We start from the raw sequence: 19,515 nt of genomic DNA on the forward strand, positions 1-19,515 counted from the left end.
AGACACAAAGTAGATGGACAATATTTAGTGAGATTTGATGCTGTTTTCAATTCTATGCAGTTCACCAGAAATTTCTCACGTTGCTGTAGATTAGAATTTGCTGGCTGGATCTACAATTCTTAAATGCCATCTTATTTTCCCAAGATTATAGTATAATTATAATATCTTTTAAAAGTGTTTCTCCCACATATCGGTCCAAATGCTTGTTTCTCTTCCCTGTGGACTGTCCTTGAAACATCACTTTTGCTTTCGATTTCTGGGAATTTTACTTTTTCATCACAATAGCCAGAGGGTTATTGCGGAAAATGCTCTTCCACTTGCTCAGCTCTTTATAATTTTGCCTGTTATTTCTCAGTTCGTCTTCGATGCGATGATTATTTTACTCTGAGCCTCCACAGACTAAAATAAGCTCAATGGGCTCTGTGTTACAGACCATACGAAGGATCACATTCTTTCAAAATAAAGATCAAACTGTATTGAAGAACTTTTAAGGCAGTGGTTTTCAACCTTCTTTCCACTCACACGCCACTTTAAGTGATCACCATGCCATACATGCTCTGTGATTAGTAAGGGATTGCTTAAGGTGGGATGTGAGTGGGAAGGGAAGGCTGAGAATCATGGCTCTAGACCCAACTGTTACTGAAATATTTTGCTTGAGAAAAATTGTTATTGACCCACTTCCTTTTGAGTTATGAAACCGTGCACATAACAAGTCGATAGGTGCAATTAAAACCTTTTTCTTTCCACGCACATACCACCTTAATATAAGCAATCCTTTACTAATCACAGAGCACCGATGGCATAGGGAATACTTAAAGTGGTATATGAGTGGAAAGAGAATGGATGAGAACCACTGATTTAAGGTATTCTCAGTTACACACAGTAAATGGAAAATATGGTGTATTCCCTTTGTGAAATTCAATTTGATTGAAGTTGATGTAATTGAATTCCAGAGGGGAGTTTAATGCAGATCCAGTGCATGTGACAAAAAAATGAATTTCTGCCTCATTATTTTCTACATATTTATAGGATTTTTTCCCCCCATTTCTATGATGAGGTTTCCAGACAATTATTGTGTATTAAATTTCACAGGCTTGAGTATTAAGGCCATTGCTGTTCACAATTTACATTAAAATCTGGAATGAACAGGATAGGACAGTCACTCTCCAATTCAGAGTTTACAGAATAGTCTGGATTTGCAGTTATAATGATGGAGAAGCTGCTCATGTTTGACATTATTGCAATATGACATTGAGAGTGATTTCTGGTGTAAGGACATGCAAGTTAAAATCTATTATAGCTGTCAGCAATTTACTAACCCAACACAGTTTGTTGCTTTGCCACATTCACCATTATAATCTCCAGAAATCAGTGATCTGATACAAACCTCACATATTCATGCACTTAACTTGGTGTGAAAGATATTAAATTTGTAATGCTTTATGGCTCGAGGTATTAATGAGCCTTAAATGGAATATTAGGCTGGAATTACTGATGTATAACTTCGCAGACCCTAAATTAATTAAGTGTATGCTGTTTTTGTCATTCACACACATACTTAGTCAGCACTTTAAAAAAATATTAACTTTTAAAAATATTTAGACATGCATCATGGTAACAGGCCCTTTCAGTCCACAAACCTGTGCTACCCAATTACACCCAAATGACCTACAATCCCCAGTACATTTTGAAGTGGGAGGAAACCGGAGGCCCCAGGGAAAACCCATGAAGATAGGGGAGAACTTACAAACTCCTTACAGCGCAGGATTCGAACACCAGTCCCGATCACTGGTGCTATAACAGCGTTGCGCTAACTGTGCCACCGTAACTATAAAAGATCTTGTATGTTCTTTAAACTATTTGCTATATTTCAGCTTCAATCTTGATGTTCTAATCTTGAATTCAAACTCTCTAACATATAACTATAACCATATAACTGTTTACAGCGTGGAAACAGGCCATGTCGGCCCTTCAAGTCCACGCCCGGTTCACTTGAACAATGCAACAGATTCACTTCTTCCTGTAAAGTGGAAAATCTTAATGAAGTTAATTCTCAGAAATTGTTAGTTCCCGCATTATCAGGTGATGTCAGTCATCCTGGATTAAAATAAACCTATTATTTTTGAAACATTTACATCTTGCCGTTGAACTATCAAGACCAGTTAGTGCAACGCTATTACAATGCCAGTGACATAGGTTTGAATTCGGAGTTGTCTGTGGGAGTTTATACATACTCTCTGTGATGGCGTGGGTTTCCTCCGGGTGCTCCGGTTTCCTCCCACGTTCTAAAGATGTACCAAGTAGTTGATTGATTTGTTACATGAGTGTATTGGGTGGCATGGGCTGGAAGGGCCTGCAATTGTGCTGTATCTCTCTAAAAAGTCTTTGTTTTTACTTCCTGATTTAATGCCTGAAGGAACTCCTCCTTGTGATGAGTTGCTGAACCTGCACTTGATTTTTAATGCCAATCCTCCTGGAGACCAGAAAATCCTTCAAACTGACAGCTCAGAATGCTGCACCACAGAGATCATTAAATTTATGTGGAATGCTTTCTTCCATGTTAGCAGGCTATTTTCCACTGACCGCAAAATTCAGACCATCCTCATCTCAAGAATCTTTTTCTTGATAGGGAAAAAAGTAACTGCAATCAGATGTAGACCAATTGGAACAATGGAGATAAAATGCAATACTGTGCAGTGTGATGGATAAAAACCAAGCACAGGTTTGTATAAAGGGCCCTGAATTAAAATCTGTGGATTGGGGGGAAAAAAATTAAGTATCATTGTACATCAGTGGTTCTCAACCTTTTTCTTTCCACTCTCATACCCACTTTTGTATTCCCTATGCCTATCGGTGCTCTGTGAATAGTAAGGGATTGCTTAAGGTGTACTTGAGTGGGAAAGGAAGGTTAAGAATCACTGCTCTGGACCCAATTGAAATATTTTGCTTGAGAAAAATTGTCATTGCCCCATTTCCTTTGGAGTTGACGAGTCAATGAAGTACATTAAAACAGTGGTTTTCAAACTTTTTCTTTCCACCCACATCCCACCTTGAGCTTTCTTTGATGAGCCACTTAAAGGCCAGCAGTCATTGGACAAAGTGGCGATTCTGTCTGCCTCACGGTAGACAGGTTAGAGAATTTCATGCATGTTACATTCTAAATGTAGTGTTACGTGACACTAGTAGAACCTTGACCACACTCCGGCATCATTTTGCAAAAAAATGGAGAAATAGAAAGTTCTTTCAGAAATAGCAAGTAGACGAGGATCACGCTGCTTCTTCTGCTGTGGAGGGAACCAAGGGAAATGCAAATAAATTAAATGATCAAAGAACCAGTCTGGATATTTGCATGTTTTATTTTCCAAATGATCCAGCAATCGAAACAAATTACCAGCTGGCACAGTGGGCATTTGTAAAGGCTGGTATTGCCACATCGTGGAGACAAGGACAATGGCCGCAATGCGTCTAGTCATAGGGTGGGGTGCTGTCTCTTCAATGCATAGTGAGTTCTGTGGGAACTGAGTAAGAGTGACAATGAAAACACGAGAGCAACAGGGATTAAACAGAGAGAGAGAGAGAGAGACACACAGATAATGAAGGAGATAGTTGTTGAAATCTAAGAGATAGGGCAAGCTACCAGAAAAGGCATACAGAGACAACACAAAGAGACTGAAAGAGGGGGACAACTCACTCACACATTTCTGCAGGATCAGTGCTCCCATGCAACTGTAAAGATTATACCAAAATCTTCAGAAGCATAGTAAAATTTGGTCTGTCTTCCATAGTTCAGTGGGATTTTTGCCCCTTGGTTCATAGGTTAGTAATAGAGCACAAAAGTCATCAGCTCCCCCTTTCGGCTGAGAAGTTGTGAACCTCCCAATCAGGGCAGTCCGGTTTGTGGCTGAATGGGACTCAAGGGGGTACAGATGTTTCTCATATGAAACTCCAGGAAAGTGCTTGACTGTTCACGTGGAACCTGCTGGTTCCCATTCCCAGCCTGATAGCCCAGCTATCTCCCTACCAAACTGTGACAAAGCTCATGATGCAACCTGCCAGCTCCCTCCTACGATGGAAAGGTGTACTCTGACTTCCTGTTGACCATTCAACAATGTTGTGGATAGGAGGAATATAAACCCACAATGCCACCACCTGCTGGAGCAACTCAGATTTTCCCAGGAGCAGGCATGCAGAGCGTTACCATCTTACAGAGCCATCCCTCCTCCCCATTTGCTGGTGTGCCCTCCCTCCCTTATCCACCTATTTATTGCCAGTGGAGCTGTGCTCCTCTCCCACCCCTTCCCCCACTCCCTCCCACCATTTTATTCAGGTACCTCAGGCCCAAAAAGTGGGTTATGTATCTTTATGTTTGCTGTCATTTTACTCCCATCTTACATCTGGAATATATTTGTGAATCTCCATTCTGCACCCATATTCTTCCAACAAGATTCTTGCCTTTAATTGAAATTTGACATTATTCGCCTGATATTTTTTATCTTTGCTCCCTGAATCACTAACCATTCCTTTATTATATTTATGATAATTAGTTTGTTCTCATATACATTGCACATGCACTGAAATTCTCAACTGCTGCAGCTAAAAGACACCTCTCATAGAAACTCTAACAGTGTACATTGAATTAAATTGAAAAAGAGGTAATAATAAATATAAAGGATAGATAATATTCAGTTACCATTGTGCAGACAATCCTTTAGTGAAGTTGAATGTCCTTCCATGACTAGTGTAACAAGGGAAGTTCAAAAGCCTGAAAGCCATCGGAAAGAAATTGTTCTTGAACCTGGTGGTTCAACACCTAAAGCATCTGTACCTTCGACCCAAAAGAGGTTGTGATCAGGGTGATGGGAGCCCTTTATAATATTGCCCGCCTTCTTTATTGGATGGGAGGTTGGAGAGCCAGTGATGGACCTGGCTGCGGGAGACTGGCAGCGCAAGTCGGACAGGGGGGGAGACCGGCACCGCGAGTCGGGCGGCCAGGAGACCAGCAGTGTGAGTTGGGCAGGCGATAGACCGGCAACGCGAGTCAGGTGGGTGAGGAGGAAGACAGCAGGGCGACTGGAAGGGGGTGGGGGTGGATACGGCAGCACAATTCGGGTGGCTTAAATCTGGCTTTCTGGAATCCGGAAAAATCCGAAATTCGGAACACACTATCCCTCAAGGGATAAAGGATTGTGTTCCTGTATAAAATTGATGACCATGGACGAATTGAGTCAAAGGACCTGTTTTCATGATGTATAGCTCTGTTACTAATTGAGGTGTACAAAAATGATGGAGCTAGCAAGTGTCTATAGGAATGATCCGTTTTCTTTTTACACAGTGAGCAACAAATGGGAAAAACAGCTAGAATATAATCCATCAACATGTATGATTAGAGAGTAGTCGGTGAAGTACTTTTAACTCAAAAGTGATCAGGATCGAGAACTCATTTACCTAAAAGGAAGAAGGGATAGAAATCATTTTCACATTTTAAAATCATTTGAATGACCATTTGAGGTGTTGTCATTTATGAACCAAAATCTGAGACATGGGATGAGACTGGCTTGATCTTTTTTGATGTCACTGACATACCTTGAATCTTTAAGATATTTCAATCCTTTAACATCCAATCTTGGTGATTTTAAAAAAAGTTTCTAATTTATGTTGCTTCGCTGCATCCTAAACTTTTGCCTTGGACTTTACCGTCACCTTTCTCTATATTTGTTTCTGTATAATGGTCACTATTGATTTGTGGTCTAAACTAAGCTGGGTGTCTGAAGGGACAAATGGATATTCCATTGTGCTCTGTCAAAGACTTTAGGTGAACTGATAACACAGGAGATAATCAGAAGTTTCACAGTAGGTTTCTGAATGCAAATAAAGCGTGCAGGAAAACTGGAAGTTCAGAGGAATTCTCATTGCCCACACATTATTCATCACCTACAGAAGTTGTACATTGCTCACCTGTGTCTGAAAATTTAATTTGAAAATATTATTTCTGTCAGTATTTCTTCATACAAATTATCACACTCTTGTGAATACACTGGACACTTATCATTAGGTTAGAAACCAAACCAATCACAAATGCAAATGGGATGAATTACAGAGTTCCATTCTGATTAGCTTTTAGTTTGAAATTAAGGTGTTAAAATTGAATGATCAGCTCCACTCAGAGAAAACTCTATACTCTTCTTACTAGTATTGAAAGGATATCAAAGCCGTGACAACACCAAATGCTGAGCCCATGGCAAACGAACCAGCAAAGATCCAGGCAAAGTTCCCCACAGATGTAAAGAAAGCAGTAGCATCAAACATGTGGGAATTGTCCTTTGGGCTGTAGATGGATATGGAGCTATCAAAAAGAAAATAAGGATTGTTAGGATTACACTAGAGTCAAGACAAAGCAACAGACCACAGGATTCACATGTAAGCAAATGATAACACCATAAGTCTAAGAAATAGGCTATTCAGCCCATGGAGTCTGTCCCACTGCTCAATCATGAGCTGATTTATTTTCCCACTCAGCCCCACTGCCCTGCTTTGTTCCCATAGGCTAATCAATGGCCTATCAATCTCTGCCTTAAATACACCCAACAACTTGGCCTCTACAACCTCTGCAACACATTGCACAGATTCACTACCATTTGGCTAAAGAAATTCCTCCGCATCTCTGTCCTCAGTTGGTGCCCTTCAATCCTGAAGTTGTGCCTTCTTGTCCTTGATTCTAACACCAAGGGAAATAACCTTTCTACATCTACTCTGATGTCTTAAACATTCAAAATGCTTCAATGAGATCCCTCCTCATTTTCCTAAATTCCAATGAACACAGGACAAAGGCTGTCAAATGCTCATATTATAAGCTTTTCATTCCCAGAATTGTGCTTGTGAATCTCCTCTGAACCATCTCTACCATCAGCATATCCTTTGTTAAATAAGATACAAGCGGCGGGCTGCTGTCGACTCAAGGCGAGAAACTCCGGAAGCTGCAGACTGCTGGAGACTGCTGTCGGGAGACTCACAACGGATTGCTGGAGACTGGCTCAAACCAGCCGGAGGAGTACCAGGTATCAGAACCAGGATGTGAGGAGGTGCCGAGGGTGCTGAATGGTCCCTGACTGTGTCAGAGGTTTAGATCTGGAGCTAGGATTGCCAATGGTTTGGACTGGACTCTGGGTGGTTGCAAAGGTTGTGGAAGCACTGGAGGTGAATCTACAGACACCTGGTGATTTGGGGGTGGGGGGGTGGGGGGGGATTTCTCTTTAGCTTCTCTTTCTCTAACTGTAAAAAATATAAGAGACGCTTAGGCAATTTCTGCCAGTGGCGAATTTGTTTGCCTTCCAGAAGGCAGAGGGAATTTCATGTAATAGGTGTTATGAGCCCAGAGGACCCCAAAACCCAGCAGCAATAGATAATGACCAAGACAAATAGTTACTTAAACAAAAGTTGCTTTTAATTATCTTTAAACATGAAAACAGAATCACACTTAACTAACCTAATTTAACCCCCTGTGTAAGTTCAGAAAAGTTCTTTGATTCACAGTCCAATCTCACTTCTCATTCCTCCAAGTTCACTGGTTGCAGGCAATTCTTATACTGTGCATAGAATTTTGCATTTATAAAGTTCACCAGGCTTTGGTGCTTGAAAGGTACATGGTTATTGCTCAGGAAGGTTCTTGTCAGTTTTCAGAGAGAGATTTATTGTTCGCTGGACACCCACAACTGATTCCTTGTAACCAGCTACTTCAGTGTCTTACCGAAGAAACTTGCCCCATCAGAGTTTTCCAGATGATAACCTTTTTCTTTCAGGTCACCACAGAGTTAATTTTTGTTTCTCTTATTTCAAGTGAAACATTAGGCAGCCAGCCCACTCCTGTTGCATGAACTATAAGGGCTTTGACCAGGCTGAACTAAGCAGTCACAACCCATCTTCCAAATGGGGGTTTCCACAAGCTTGCCAGCTTGTCCTGTTCCAGTGCCAACTGCTGCTGTTGACTGTCAAACTGCAGAACTGAATTCCCTCCCTCTCCCTCTCTCTCTCTCTCTCTCTCTCTCAGAGAAAGCCTGTTTTACTCTCTCTGCTTGCAAAAACCATATGGCCCCCTTAGAACAGCAAGTTTCACTCTAGACGGCCTGCGACTCCGACAATTTTCTTTCATCTGTTGCCTTTTTGTAAACAACAATTCATTAGTGAAGTCTCTTGGGCACTCTCCAACGCTTTTGCAATGGCCTGTCTAGCATGAACAGAGCTCCAGCATTTTAAATGATCTGTTTTAAATTGTTTGTATGTGACCTACTCTAACAAACCTTTCCCAATTTATCTCCCAAAAACATATCTATATACAATACAAACACCACATAATCTGTCACATAGAACACTGTTTTATTACTATGACAAATAAATTAAATCTTGATCTTGATAGAACTGTTAGAGAACAGGTATACTTGGAATTAAAATGCTGAAGGAAATGTTGGCTTTTATTTCAATGGAAACAGAATTCTTACTCTTGATTCAAAAACCCTATCTCTAATACAATGTTCAGTTTCGATAGCACAAGCTGATAGAACAACAACAGCACAGAAACAGGGCCTTTTAGGCTGTGTCAAACTATTTTTATGCCTAGTCCTACTGATCTATACCTGGACTATATCCTTCTATAACCCTCCCATGCATGTACCAAATATTTCTGAAATGACAAATTTGAGCCTGTATTTACCGATTCAACTGTCAGCTTGTTCCACACTCCCACCACTCTCTGCTAGAAGAATTTCCTGCTTATGTTTCCTTTAAACTTCTCCCCTTTCACCCTTAATCCATGTCTGCTGGTTTTTATCTTAACCTCAGTGATAAAAGCCTGTTTGCATGTACTCTATCTATAATTTTGTATACCTCTATATGGCATAAATGTTTAAATTATCAGGACAGTGAACATACATTGATACACAGAAGTTGAAATCATTATATATCAAGCTGTTTAATTGGTAAATTTTTATCAGGACAGAGCAAGGTGCAAGTCAGCCATCTTCATATTGTATGGAAGAATAAGCTTGAGCAATTGAATATCCCACACCTGATTCAATTTAGTCACAATGGCACTTTTTGTTAAAGATTCTTTAAGAAATATCATCGCTGAGGCAGGCTTCAGGGGAAAAAAAATGAAAGGCTTTCCCCACTGTTCCCACATCTTAATAAACACTTCCAGGTCCAAAAGGCACCACTCAAAACATTGCTAAATAAGATAATGGCGTGAAACATAACAGTTTGCAAGTGCTGTTATTATAGTAAAACACACACAGAAATGCTGGAGGAATGGCTGAAGATAATGGCCAATGGCATTCTGGGGGATTGTACTGGTGTGAACAATGTATTAGATAAAGGGCAGAACAGTTCTTAGAGGGGATGTTAAGTTGTCAGAGTGGACACTTAGAAACTATCTCCTCTGACTGGAGAGAGTATAACTTGGGGCATGAACACAGGATAGGGATTTGGTCATTGAGGACTGAGAGGAGTAATACCAAAAAATTCTCTTCCACTAAATTTTTGTAACTCTTTGCAATTGTAATTCCTAAAAATTGGAATTGATCTTTCTCTATTTGAAACCAAAAATTGGAATAACCTGCAAAAGCACGTTTTGAGGGTAAAAGTTGTAAATTTAATTTATAACCTGAAATCTGGCTAAATTGATCAAACAAAACTAATATTTTTGTATAGAAACTTCAGGATTTTAAATAAAAAGCAATAAGTCAACTGCATAAAGTGATACTTTATGTTCAATTCCTCTAATTATATCTTGAAATTCTCTATACTATTGGAGATTAACACACTGTTGCTCTCCAACAGTACTATATCAAAAAACTATCTCCAATAGTACTATATCAAAAAAACAAAGGACTCAGCAGGCAACCCTGCCATGTTCCTCTATTAAGACTAAACCTTTTCAATTGCTGTAAGTTAGAGCAAATCAACAACGTAAGGCATGAGTACAATAACTTAATCCAGTTAATAAAAAATTACATTTTCCTAATATAGCAAATAGATACTCCCATTCCACCCAATCAAATGCTTTTTCAGCATCAAATGAGAGAATTGTTTGGTATTACTCAATAAGATTAAACTACTATTATCGGTTACCCTTTTCTATTACAATGATGGGTCATATTAATTCAATTAAAATTAACATTTTACTGACATTTCTGTATCTCTTTGAAGTGTTACCAATTTTTATTCTCAAATCTTTTTTCAGTTCACTAGATTTGGTTATTTCTACCTACATATAGCATGGGAAGAAACCATGTATAAGCAAAGCCCATCTTCAAAGACTTCAAGGAATGGAGGATTATCACTTCCAGATTTTAGATTTTACTATTTGGCGATTAACATACATAATTTTCTTGTATTATTACATTAGGATAAGTCATGGAATTGCCCCACTAGGGTAGAAATGGAACTGCAGTTCTCCAAAGAAAACCTCTATGTTGGCAATTTTAGGATCCTTTTTACCGTTTTCCTTCTCTACATTGACACATAATTTATTAATGAGAAATAGGTTGAGAATACGGGCTCAAATTAGGAAATTCTTTGGGCTTAATGATTTTTCCTTGGCTAGTCCTATTATAGATAAGTACCTTTTTCAGCTGTCCTTGCTAGATGCAGGTTTCAAGGAATGGCATAGATTGGGCATCTAAAATTTTAATGATCTCTTTATTTAAGATAATTTAGCCTCTTTTGAACAATTAACAGTCAAATTTAATCTTTCTAACAGACATTTTGGGGGATGTTTACAAATTAGACATTTTGATCAATCTAAGTTTTCTGATTTCCCGTGTATTATAAATACTAATATTCTTGATCTATTTTTTAACTTACAGTTGTATTTTCATGGTGGATTGATATAATCTATTTATAATAATTTATTGGACTTAAAGTCAGTCTTCATGGCTGGGATCAAGAGTGATTGGGAATGAGATTTGAACAGATGAATATTGGCACTCTATTCTCTGCTTGATTAATGATTCCTCATTTTGTTCAAGGCATTGTTTATTACAATTTAAGGAGTGAAATGAAGCATCTTAGCCTTCTCTTGTGGAGAACATTTTGGCCTTCTCTTCCCCAGTGCGTTGTGGAGCACATCTTGGCCTTCTCTTCCCCAGTGCTTTGTGGAGCACATCTTGGCCTTCTCTTCCCCAGTGCTTTGTGGAACACATCTTGGCCTTCTCTTCCCCAGTGCGTTGTGGAGCACATCTTGACCTTCTCTTCCCCAGTGCATTGTGCAGCACATCTTGGCCTTCTCTTCCCCAGTGCTTTGTGGAGCACATCTTGGCCTTCTCTTCCCCAGTGCGTTGTGGAGCACATCTTGGCCTTCTCTTTCCCAGTGCTTTGTGGAGCACATCTTGGCCTTCTCTTCCCCAGTGCTTTGTGGAGCACATCTTGGCCTTCTCTTCCCCAGTGCGTTGTGGAGCACATCTTGGCCATCTCTTCCCCAGTACATTGTGGAGTACATCTTGGCCTTCTATTCCCCAGTGCGTTGTGGAGCACATCTGGCGCACAAACCATGATAATGAGAAGCTTGAATGAAATTCACGGCAGTGAAATCCAGGGTAAAACTACAGCATAGATTGTCTTTCATTTTTTTTCTTCTTCTTTTAAGGGCACATTTCTCACCGAAAATTGCAAACTAGCTTTCATCATCCCCACACAGCGAGAAGTTAAGCCTCCAACAAATCAGCCAGAATCATTGAAAATTCTCTTCCCCTTTGAGATTACGGTGAAACGCCAAACTAAATTTAATAGATCACTTGAATTATTCACCGTGAAAAGTGTGCAAATCAACCAAAGGCAACGAGTCAGTCTGGACTAAAGGAATAAATTGACAAAACGTGTCATTCAGTTAGGCTGGTGTGCTCTTCTTCCTCCAAACTAAAATTGTCTCTTTCATATAACTTCCCAATCTTCCTGTCCATTACTTAGATCACAAAAATGTATCAACATTACTTACAAATAATCCATTTTAATTTTGTAGCCGTTTGCTTTCAAATCTCCCAACCAAGAGTTAGTTATTTTGAAAATGAAGTAAAACAATTATGAGGAGGCTTCAGTCTAACACTGTTGTCACATGACCTGACTTTTGTGTGATTGGGTGACCAATCTCTCTGATGTAGATCAATCAGGGACCCATGACTTTTAGGTTTCCCAGAGACCTGGCTGACATCCTTTGCAAAGCTGGATCCAAATATTTCTGACAGGTTCATGGTCAAAGTTGGTGCACCCTTATGAATGGAGGATGTCATACAAGTCATAGACAAGCTGTTCTGCAAAAGAATTTCAGCTCACCACATCCACATCGAGCTTTTATCCCCCATCTACGCTGATTTCATTTGCCCTCATTCAGCCCATATTCTTCTATAATGTAGCATTTTAAGTGCCTGTCTAAGCCCTGCCAGTTACTTCAGGTTTTGAGTGGCATAACCTGGAGAACCAGGAGTTCTCCACCTGACTTCCTGAAGTCTGCTGTTGGGTGTCCCTGGTTCAGTGTCTTTTATTTTCCTTCTCCTGCACCACAATACCCCTAAATCCTCAATCTCATCCACATAATGACTTATGTTGTAGCTTCCTTGCTAAACAAAAGGATCTTCAGATCAATAAACCGAGGAGATAATTGTGGACTTCAGGAGGAAGTCAGGGGAACACAACCTAGTCCTCATCGAGGGCTCAGTAGTGGAGGGGGGTCAAGAACTTAAAATTCCTGGCTGTCAACATCCCTGAGGATCTATCCTGGAGCCACCACATTGATGCATTCACAAAGAAGGCTCTCCAGCACCTATACTTTGTGAGGTGCCTGAGGCGGTTTGGTATGTCAATGAAGACTCTTGTAAACTTCTACAGGTGTACCATGGAGAGCATTCTGGCTGGTTGCATCACAGCTTGGCATGGCGACATCAAATCTCAGGACAAGAATAAACTGTTAACTCAGCCGGCGATAACACAAGCACCAGACTTCACTCCATTGAGGACATCTACATGAGGCGGTCTTAAAAAGCAGCCTCTATCCTCAAAGACCCCAACCAACTAGGCCATGCCTCCACTAAAGACGAACACTCAGTGATTCAAAGACAGCTTTTTCCCCACTGCCATCAGATTCCTGAATAATCAATGAACTAAAGACACTGCCTAACTTTTCATGCATTATTATTGTAATTGTTTTTATTTTATTTTTTACAGTAATGTCATAAGATGGTTACAATATGTATGTCTCCACTATGACGCTGCAATTATGACGCTGCCACAAAACATTGAATTTTATGACTTGTTCATGACAATAAATCCTGATTCTGATCATTTTTGTGCATCTCTGATAAACTTTAGACCAAAGCTGAGTTTAAATTGACATTTTTGAATATTATTTACAGCACGGTGACGCACCATCAATAACTTCAAAGACTAGAAGTTGTAGAGAAACTGATCGGCTTTTACTCACTACAGAATGGATGACCGTCCATGCTGGTTGACTGCCCTGGACTAAGGAGGGGACTGTGGCACAGTCGCCTTTATTCAGGGGTCAGTGGGAGGAGCCTCAGGCTCTGACAGCGAGGGGTGTGTCCGAGCACATCCAAACATATATACAGCACATCCAAATATGTATATAGTGCTTTAGCACACATGGTAGAAGGCAATTCTGGCCATTCAAACCTGTGCCGCCTGATTTCACCCAAATTAACCTACAACCCTTACGTTTTGGAGGGTGGGAAGAAACTGGAGCACCTGGAGAAACCCATGCAGACACAGGGAGAATATATATACTCCATACAGACAACGCTGGATACGAACCTGGGTCATTGGCGCTGTAACAGTGTCACGCTAACCGTGACAGCTGTTTATCTGGGAGATTGCCAGATGTAAGTCTTTCTGAGGTCCAGTGAAAAAACAGTCAGACTCACCCTAATGAAATTTCTACGTCTCACGGAGCCAAAGCATGGCATCACTGTGGCTAATTTGTGATTTTCTCCACAATAAACAAAACAAAGTTCAGAACTCTGGATAGTTACAAATCTACTTGTATTTATTCATGTCCATATTAAACAGGACTGCAGTAACCACTAGAATAAACAGCCTCTAATCCACACACGTTGGCAAATATATTCCTCTTTTGTTTACAAGTCAGAGAAAACGCAGACCTGTTTTCACATAGCTGCAAGCACTTATAAACCAACACTATTCAATGCTCCTTCTCTAATCTAATAATGAGATAAATTCTAGCGTTCTTGATCCACTTGTAAGATGGTTGCATAAACTTCTTCATTAAAGATGCAATCTGCAGATACTAGTTGCACAGATTGTCAGAAAGTGGATTATTTATGAACCCATATGCCTTGCACTGAATTGTTCAATACTCGCCAACAGCCCATTTATTAAATGAGATGATTTTTATTGGTTTTTATGCTTTACAAATTAGCTTTGCTGGCAGTAAAGTTTTCCAAAAAAAAAAGAGAACAACATGTAATGTTTAATGAATTGAATTTGTTAGATGATAGGGGAAATAAAATAAATTCTAAATGCAGCTGCTCTGGAGGAGCTGATCAGAGCTGAAGCCCAATTTTAAACAGAGAGAAGTGGCTCGATAGTTGGATATCCACTTTACAGTCCGGCTGATCTTAAGATCCACTAAAGTCTGATCCTGGACTGTCTATTATGGAGGGGCGGCTTTGATTAAGTTAAAGTTTTGGTACTGACAAAATATTTATGTTTCACTTTGCTTCAATCAAACATCAAAACCTTGTTGAAATCTGGAACGTTTTGCTTCTGGCATAATTTTTAAGCAATTATTAAAATTTCAACTCCTTGAAATATGATCAGAAAGGCATACTTTAATCTGGAAATTCATTAATAAAAGCTCAATTTTCAGGTCACAAAGTTTCACAGTTTATTAATACCATGAATGGCTTTAGAGACTTCTGCATGTTTTCGTGTCAGTGGTACCCACTGTGTCACCAACATGTGTTAATTCATTGTAGAAGAGCAGGCCTCTAATTGGCCTGAACCTCTTTGCCATTGGACCAAGAACTCAGTCTGAAAAGATTACATCAAAACCGCTAAAGAATCCAGGAACGAGAATCTTCCACTTAGAAGTGGAGTAGAAGCAAGTATTCCATGATCCCAAGGAAGGAGGAGGAGAAGAAGGAGAAAGTGGAGAAGGAGAAAGAAGAGGGGGAGGAAGAAGAGGATGATGGTAAGTAATATCCAGTCAGCTGCAGCCTATGTTTAGCATCATCTTTAATGAAGAAGCTTATGTCGTCATCCGTCAAGTGGATCAAGAACGCTGGAGTTCATCTCATTATTGATGAACGTGGACTTGAATGGAAAGGTCAATCAGCTGATATAATATTAGATCAAGGAGAATACACAACTGACCAGCTCAGTGGATGCACAATCAGGAGGAATGGACTTCCTAGTCTCTGAGTGAAGAAGCTTCCTCTCATGTTATTTCAAATTTTTTGCCCCCTAACCCTTAACTTATGACCCCTTGTTCCAATCTCACCTTCCCTAAAGGGGAAGAGCCTATTCACATCTACTCTATCTATTCCCCTCATAATTTTTATATACCTCTAACAAATCCCCTCTCAACCTTCTACGCTCCAATGAATAAAGGCCCAGTCTACTCAAACTTTCTTTGTATTCTAGGTACCCTTCCTGAAGAAAATGCACTTTTCAGCCAAAGGTACATTTCAACTCACCATTTTCAATTGAGCATCATATCCCAACCGACGAAGGATCTTGAGTTTGTCTCAGATCCCACTTCTTCCCTCCCCCCCCCCACCCCCGCCAAAATGCCAAGTGAATGGCAAACCATAAAGATGTTCTTGTTAATACTATTACAGCACCATCGACCCGGGTTCTAATCCACCACTGTCTGCAAGGAGTTTGTACGTTCTCGCTGTGTCTGCGTAAATTTCCTCTGGGCCCTCCAGTTTCCACCCTCCCTTCCAAAATGGACGGGCGCTGTAGGCTAATCGGTGTATTTGCGGGACACCTACTTGTAGGCCAAAAGTGCCTTATTACTGTGCTGAATGTCTAAATAAAATAAAAGTACCATGGCAACCTATGATGACAGGCCACCAAACTGAAAGATTAACTCTTGTTTCTCACTCCACAGAAGGCACCTGACTTGCTAGCGATTCCTGCTTTTATTTCAGATTTCCAACGCTTTGAGTATTTTGATGTAAGCAGCCAGCTGCACCTACGTTCTTCATAGGTTTTAGCATGCATCTCATTTCGAGGCCAGCAAGGAAGTGAAAACTGAAATGCACACCCTTTTTGTTGATACCTGGTGATTTGTGGACTTGAGCCACAGTGTCCATTTCAAGAATGCACAGCTATTCTGCTTCCTTCCTTTCCAAAGCATGACATACAAGCACAAAGCACCCTTTTTAGCAGGTAATTGAAAAGGCTGTCTTAAATCTCATGCAAACCAAGCTATCCCTTCTGAAAAAAAGCTGAGGAGGTGAGACACTGATGGATAACTGCATCAAGAAGACAACAAGAGCTGATGTATACTGGAGTTAATGAGAACCAGCTGACAAAATAGATTTTAATAAGGCTTCTGATGTCCCTCCGATCCTATTCTTTAACCTTTTTCTCAACATTAATTTCTTTCGAGCTGCCCTGACAGCTTTTATTTTTTTTTTAAAAAACCAGAATTTTAACCCTTCAATGGGAAATTACCTTTGAAACTTAGGAGAAATTATAGTTCTGACAGAAGCTAGAGAGAAAATTATAAGGACCCACAACACTGAGCAAAATAGGGGCTAACAAAGCTCAACATCAGATTTATTTATAATTTATAATTTGGACATACAGTGCAGCAACAGGCCCTTCTGGCCCACGAGCCCACGCTGCCCAATTTCAACCGATCAACCTACAAGCCCTGTACCTTTTCGAAGAGTGGGAAGAAACTGGAGCACCCAGAGGAAACCCACGGAGGCACGGGGAGAACGTCCAAATGCCCTGCAGAGAGCAGCAGATTCGAACCCAGTTCGCTGGTGCTGTAACAGTGTTGCGCTAACCACTACCCTAAAAATGCCGCCCTGATTATACAGCATGGAACCAGGCCCTTCGGCCCAACAAAACCTTGCTAGCCAAGTTGCCGACCTGAGAAAGCCCACATTTTTTCTTGCTGTACTGCAACTGTGAATATTTATTTATCTATTCTATACTTATTATCCCTTTTGCTGTCTTGACAAAATGTGATCATTTAATTTATACCACTGTTTGAAGAAATTCTGTTTTCTGTGCGGCTGTTTTCCTGCAGGCCTGGCAGAATTTCTACTTAATGGTAGTTAGGGCAGCTTGGTTAGTGTAGCAGTTAGTAAAAGGCTCCAGTGATCGGGAACAGGGATTGAATCGCACACTATCTGTAAGGAGTTTGTACGTTTTCCCCGTGTCTGCGTGGGTTTCCTCCGGGTGCTCCAGTTTCCACCCACCATTCAAAGCGTACTGGGGATTGTAGGTTAATTGGGTGTAATTGGACTCATGGGCCTTAAGGGCCTGTCACTGTGCTACATTCAAGAAGATACTTGTACAAAACAGAGAATGAAATGTAAACAAACTGTAAATACAGATTAAATAAATATGCAATAATAAATAAAAAATCTCTGTCAGAACTATAGTTTCTCCTAAATTACAAAGGTAAGTTCCCATTAAAGGGTTAAAATCCTGTTTTTGTTTTTGCTTGTGTGCAGGTACGTGAAGGAAGAAACAATTAAAATGAAGATATAAACTTTGCCATGGGAAAGTCACAGCAAGAGAGAGAGGGAGGGAGGAAATAAATAGCAATACCCTACAATTTTTAAACAGCGCAGGAAAGTTGGTGGCGCTATAGCGCACAATTTATAAAGACCCTGGGAAAAACCAATGGTGGACCTGACTTCCCAGATTGCTGCGTGGCAGAGAAACCCCTCCATGAATGCTCCGTGCATACAGCCCTTTCTCTGTGGCACAAAATTCTGGGAGGGCAGGTCCGCCATCGCTTTTTTCCCACGGTATTTATAAATTGTACATGATTGCGCTACCAATTTTCCCATGCTGTGTTAATTGCGCGCTATAGCACTGTCAACTTTCTCACCCTGTTTAAAAATTGTCCGCTCTTGCTAATTATTGCTATCACTTTCCCAAGGTTTCTTATAAAGGTTTACATAGGTCGGCACAACCACAATAGGGGCCGAAGGGCGCATAATGTGCGGTACATAAAGCCTAATTATGTTATAATTATACATGATTAATTTTGTTCAAATATAAGATCATAATACATTGATCAGGATTTAGTTCAGGTCCACCATCGCTCGATGCGTTATGACGTCACTGGTAGAAGGTAGAACAGTCCGAATCCTGGGGATGGCTCCTTGCAAGTGTGAACTCGTGCAGTGTCCCAGTTAGGAGTGGTCAAGTGTGAAAATCCAAACCCTTATTCCTATTGTTAGGTCTGCTTTGTTCATGAATGAGTGAGACAAACACCAGGCTGAGTCGAAATCAGGGTTCTTTGTTCTTTATTACTGGATTGTAACACTTGCGACTAAACATGTTAGTCGGAGAATGCATTCTGCCGTTATCAGCAAAATGGTGATTTTTTATACCCTTGGATATGTGCTTAGAACATCATCATATCATTACTTGTCCAATGACTAAAACTGTTGCTATCCTTTCCCTGCTAGCTTCCTGCCTCTCAATCCATCAATGTCTCTCTTATCTTGTAAGTACAAGGATGCATTCACATCTTGTTACAGCCCTGTACATTCCCATCTCATGATGTTTTACCTAACAGGAGTACAAGGACACCTCCCCTTCTTGTTACTGCCCTGTACAGGGTAACTCCCTACACATTCCCATCTCATGATGTTTTACCTTACACTATCCCGGGACACTGAACGGCTGATTCAGTGGGACAGATGTGAATCTCCACGTGAACCTGATCACTGAATCTCTTCCCGTATCTGACTTGAAATCCAAGCAGATCACAGCTAAAACAGAAAAAGACCCAGTCTACAGATCATCAAGAACGTGAATGAAGAATGGCCAACAGCTGAATGTCAGTCATACTATAACAGCAAAGCAGAGCTGCGTGTTGTCAATGGCCTTCTACACAGATAGAGCAGAATTATCATTCCTCGATCACTGAGACAAGAGATGCTGAAAAGGGTGCATGAAGGGTACCTTGGAATGGAAAAATGCAAGAGGAGGGCCAGAACTGCTGTTAATTGCCCAGGGATAAATGCTAACATTGGCAGGACGGTTTCCAGCTGTGAGACGGCTTCTTCCCCTCCGCCATCAGATTCCTGAATGACCAATGAACCACAGACACTGCCTTATTTAGACTTTTTATTTATTTATTTTGTATGGTGGTTTATGTAAATATTTGCTCTTGTGAAGATGCTGCATGACAATAAATTTTGATTCTGATTACCAAGTGACTGAACATTCTTGACTAATATCCCATGTGGAACTTTGTCAAAGGCCTTAATAACTATGCAGACAATATCC

General features: G+C 40.4%; 1 protein-coding gene across 1 annotated transcript in view; it reads right to left on the bottom strand.

Moving 5' to 3' along the window:
* The window catches only part of LOC138742667 (sodium/hydrogen exchanger 9-like), a 391,181-nt gene that overhangs the window by 250,581 nt on the left and 121,085 nt on the right, over nucleotides 1-19,515 (bottom strand). The window contains exon 7 of the mRNA XM_069897383.1: nucleotides 6,205-6,343. Within this exon, the coding sequence (XP_069753484.1) occupies nucleotides 6,205-6,343 (139 nt within the window). The remainder of the gene's footprint in view (nucleotides 1-6,204; nucleotides 6,344-19,515) is intronic.

Source organism: Narcine bancroftii, chromosome 9 (assembly GCF_036971445.1).
Source record: "Narcine bancroftii isolate sNarBan1 chromosome 9, sNarBan1.hap1, whole genome shotgun sequence".
In the NCBI taxonomy this organism is placed as follows: Eukaryota; Metazoa; Chordata; class Chondrichthyes; order Torpediniformes; family Narcinidae; genus Narcine; species Narcine bancroftii.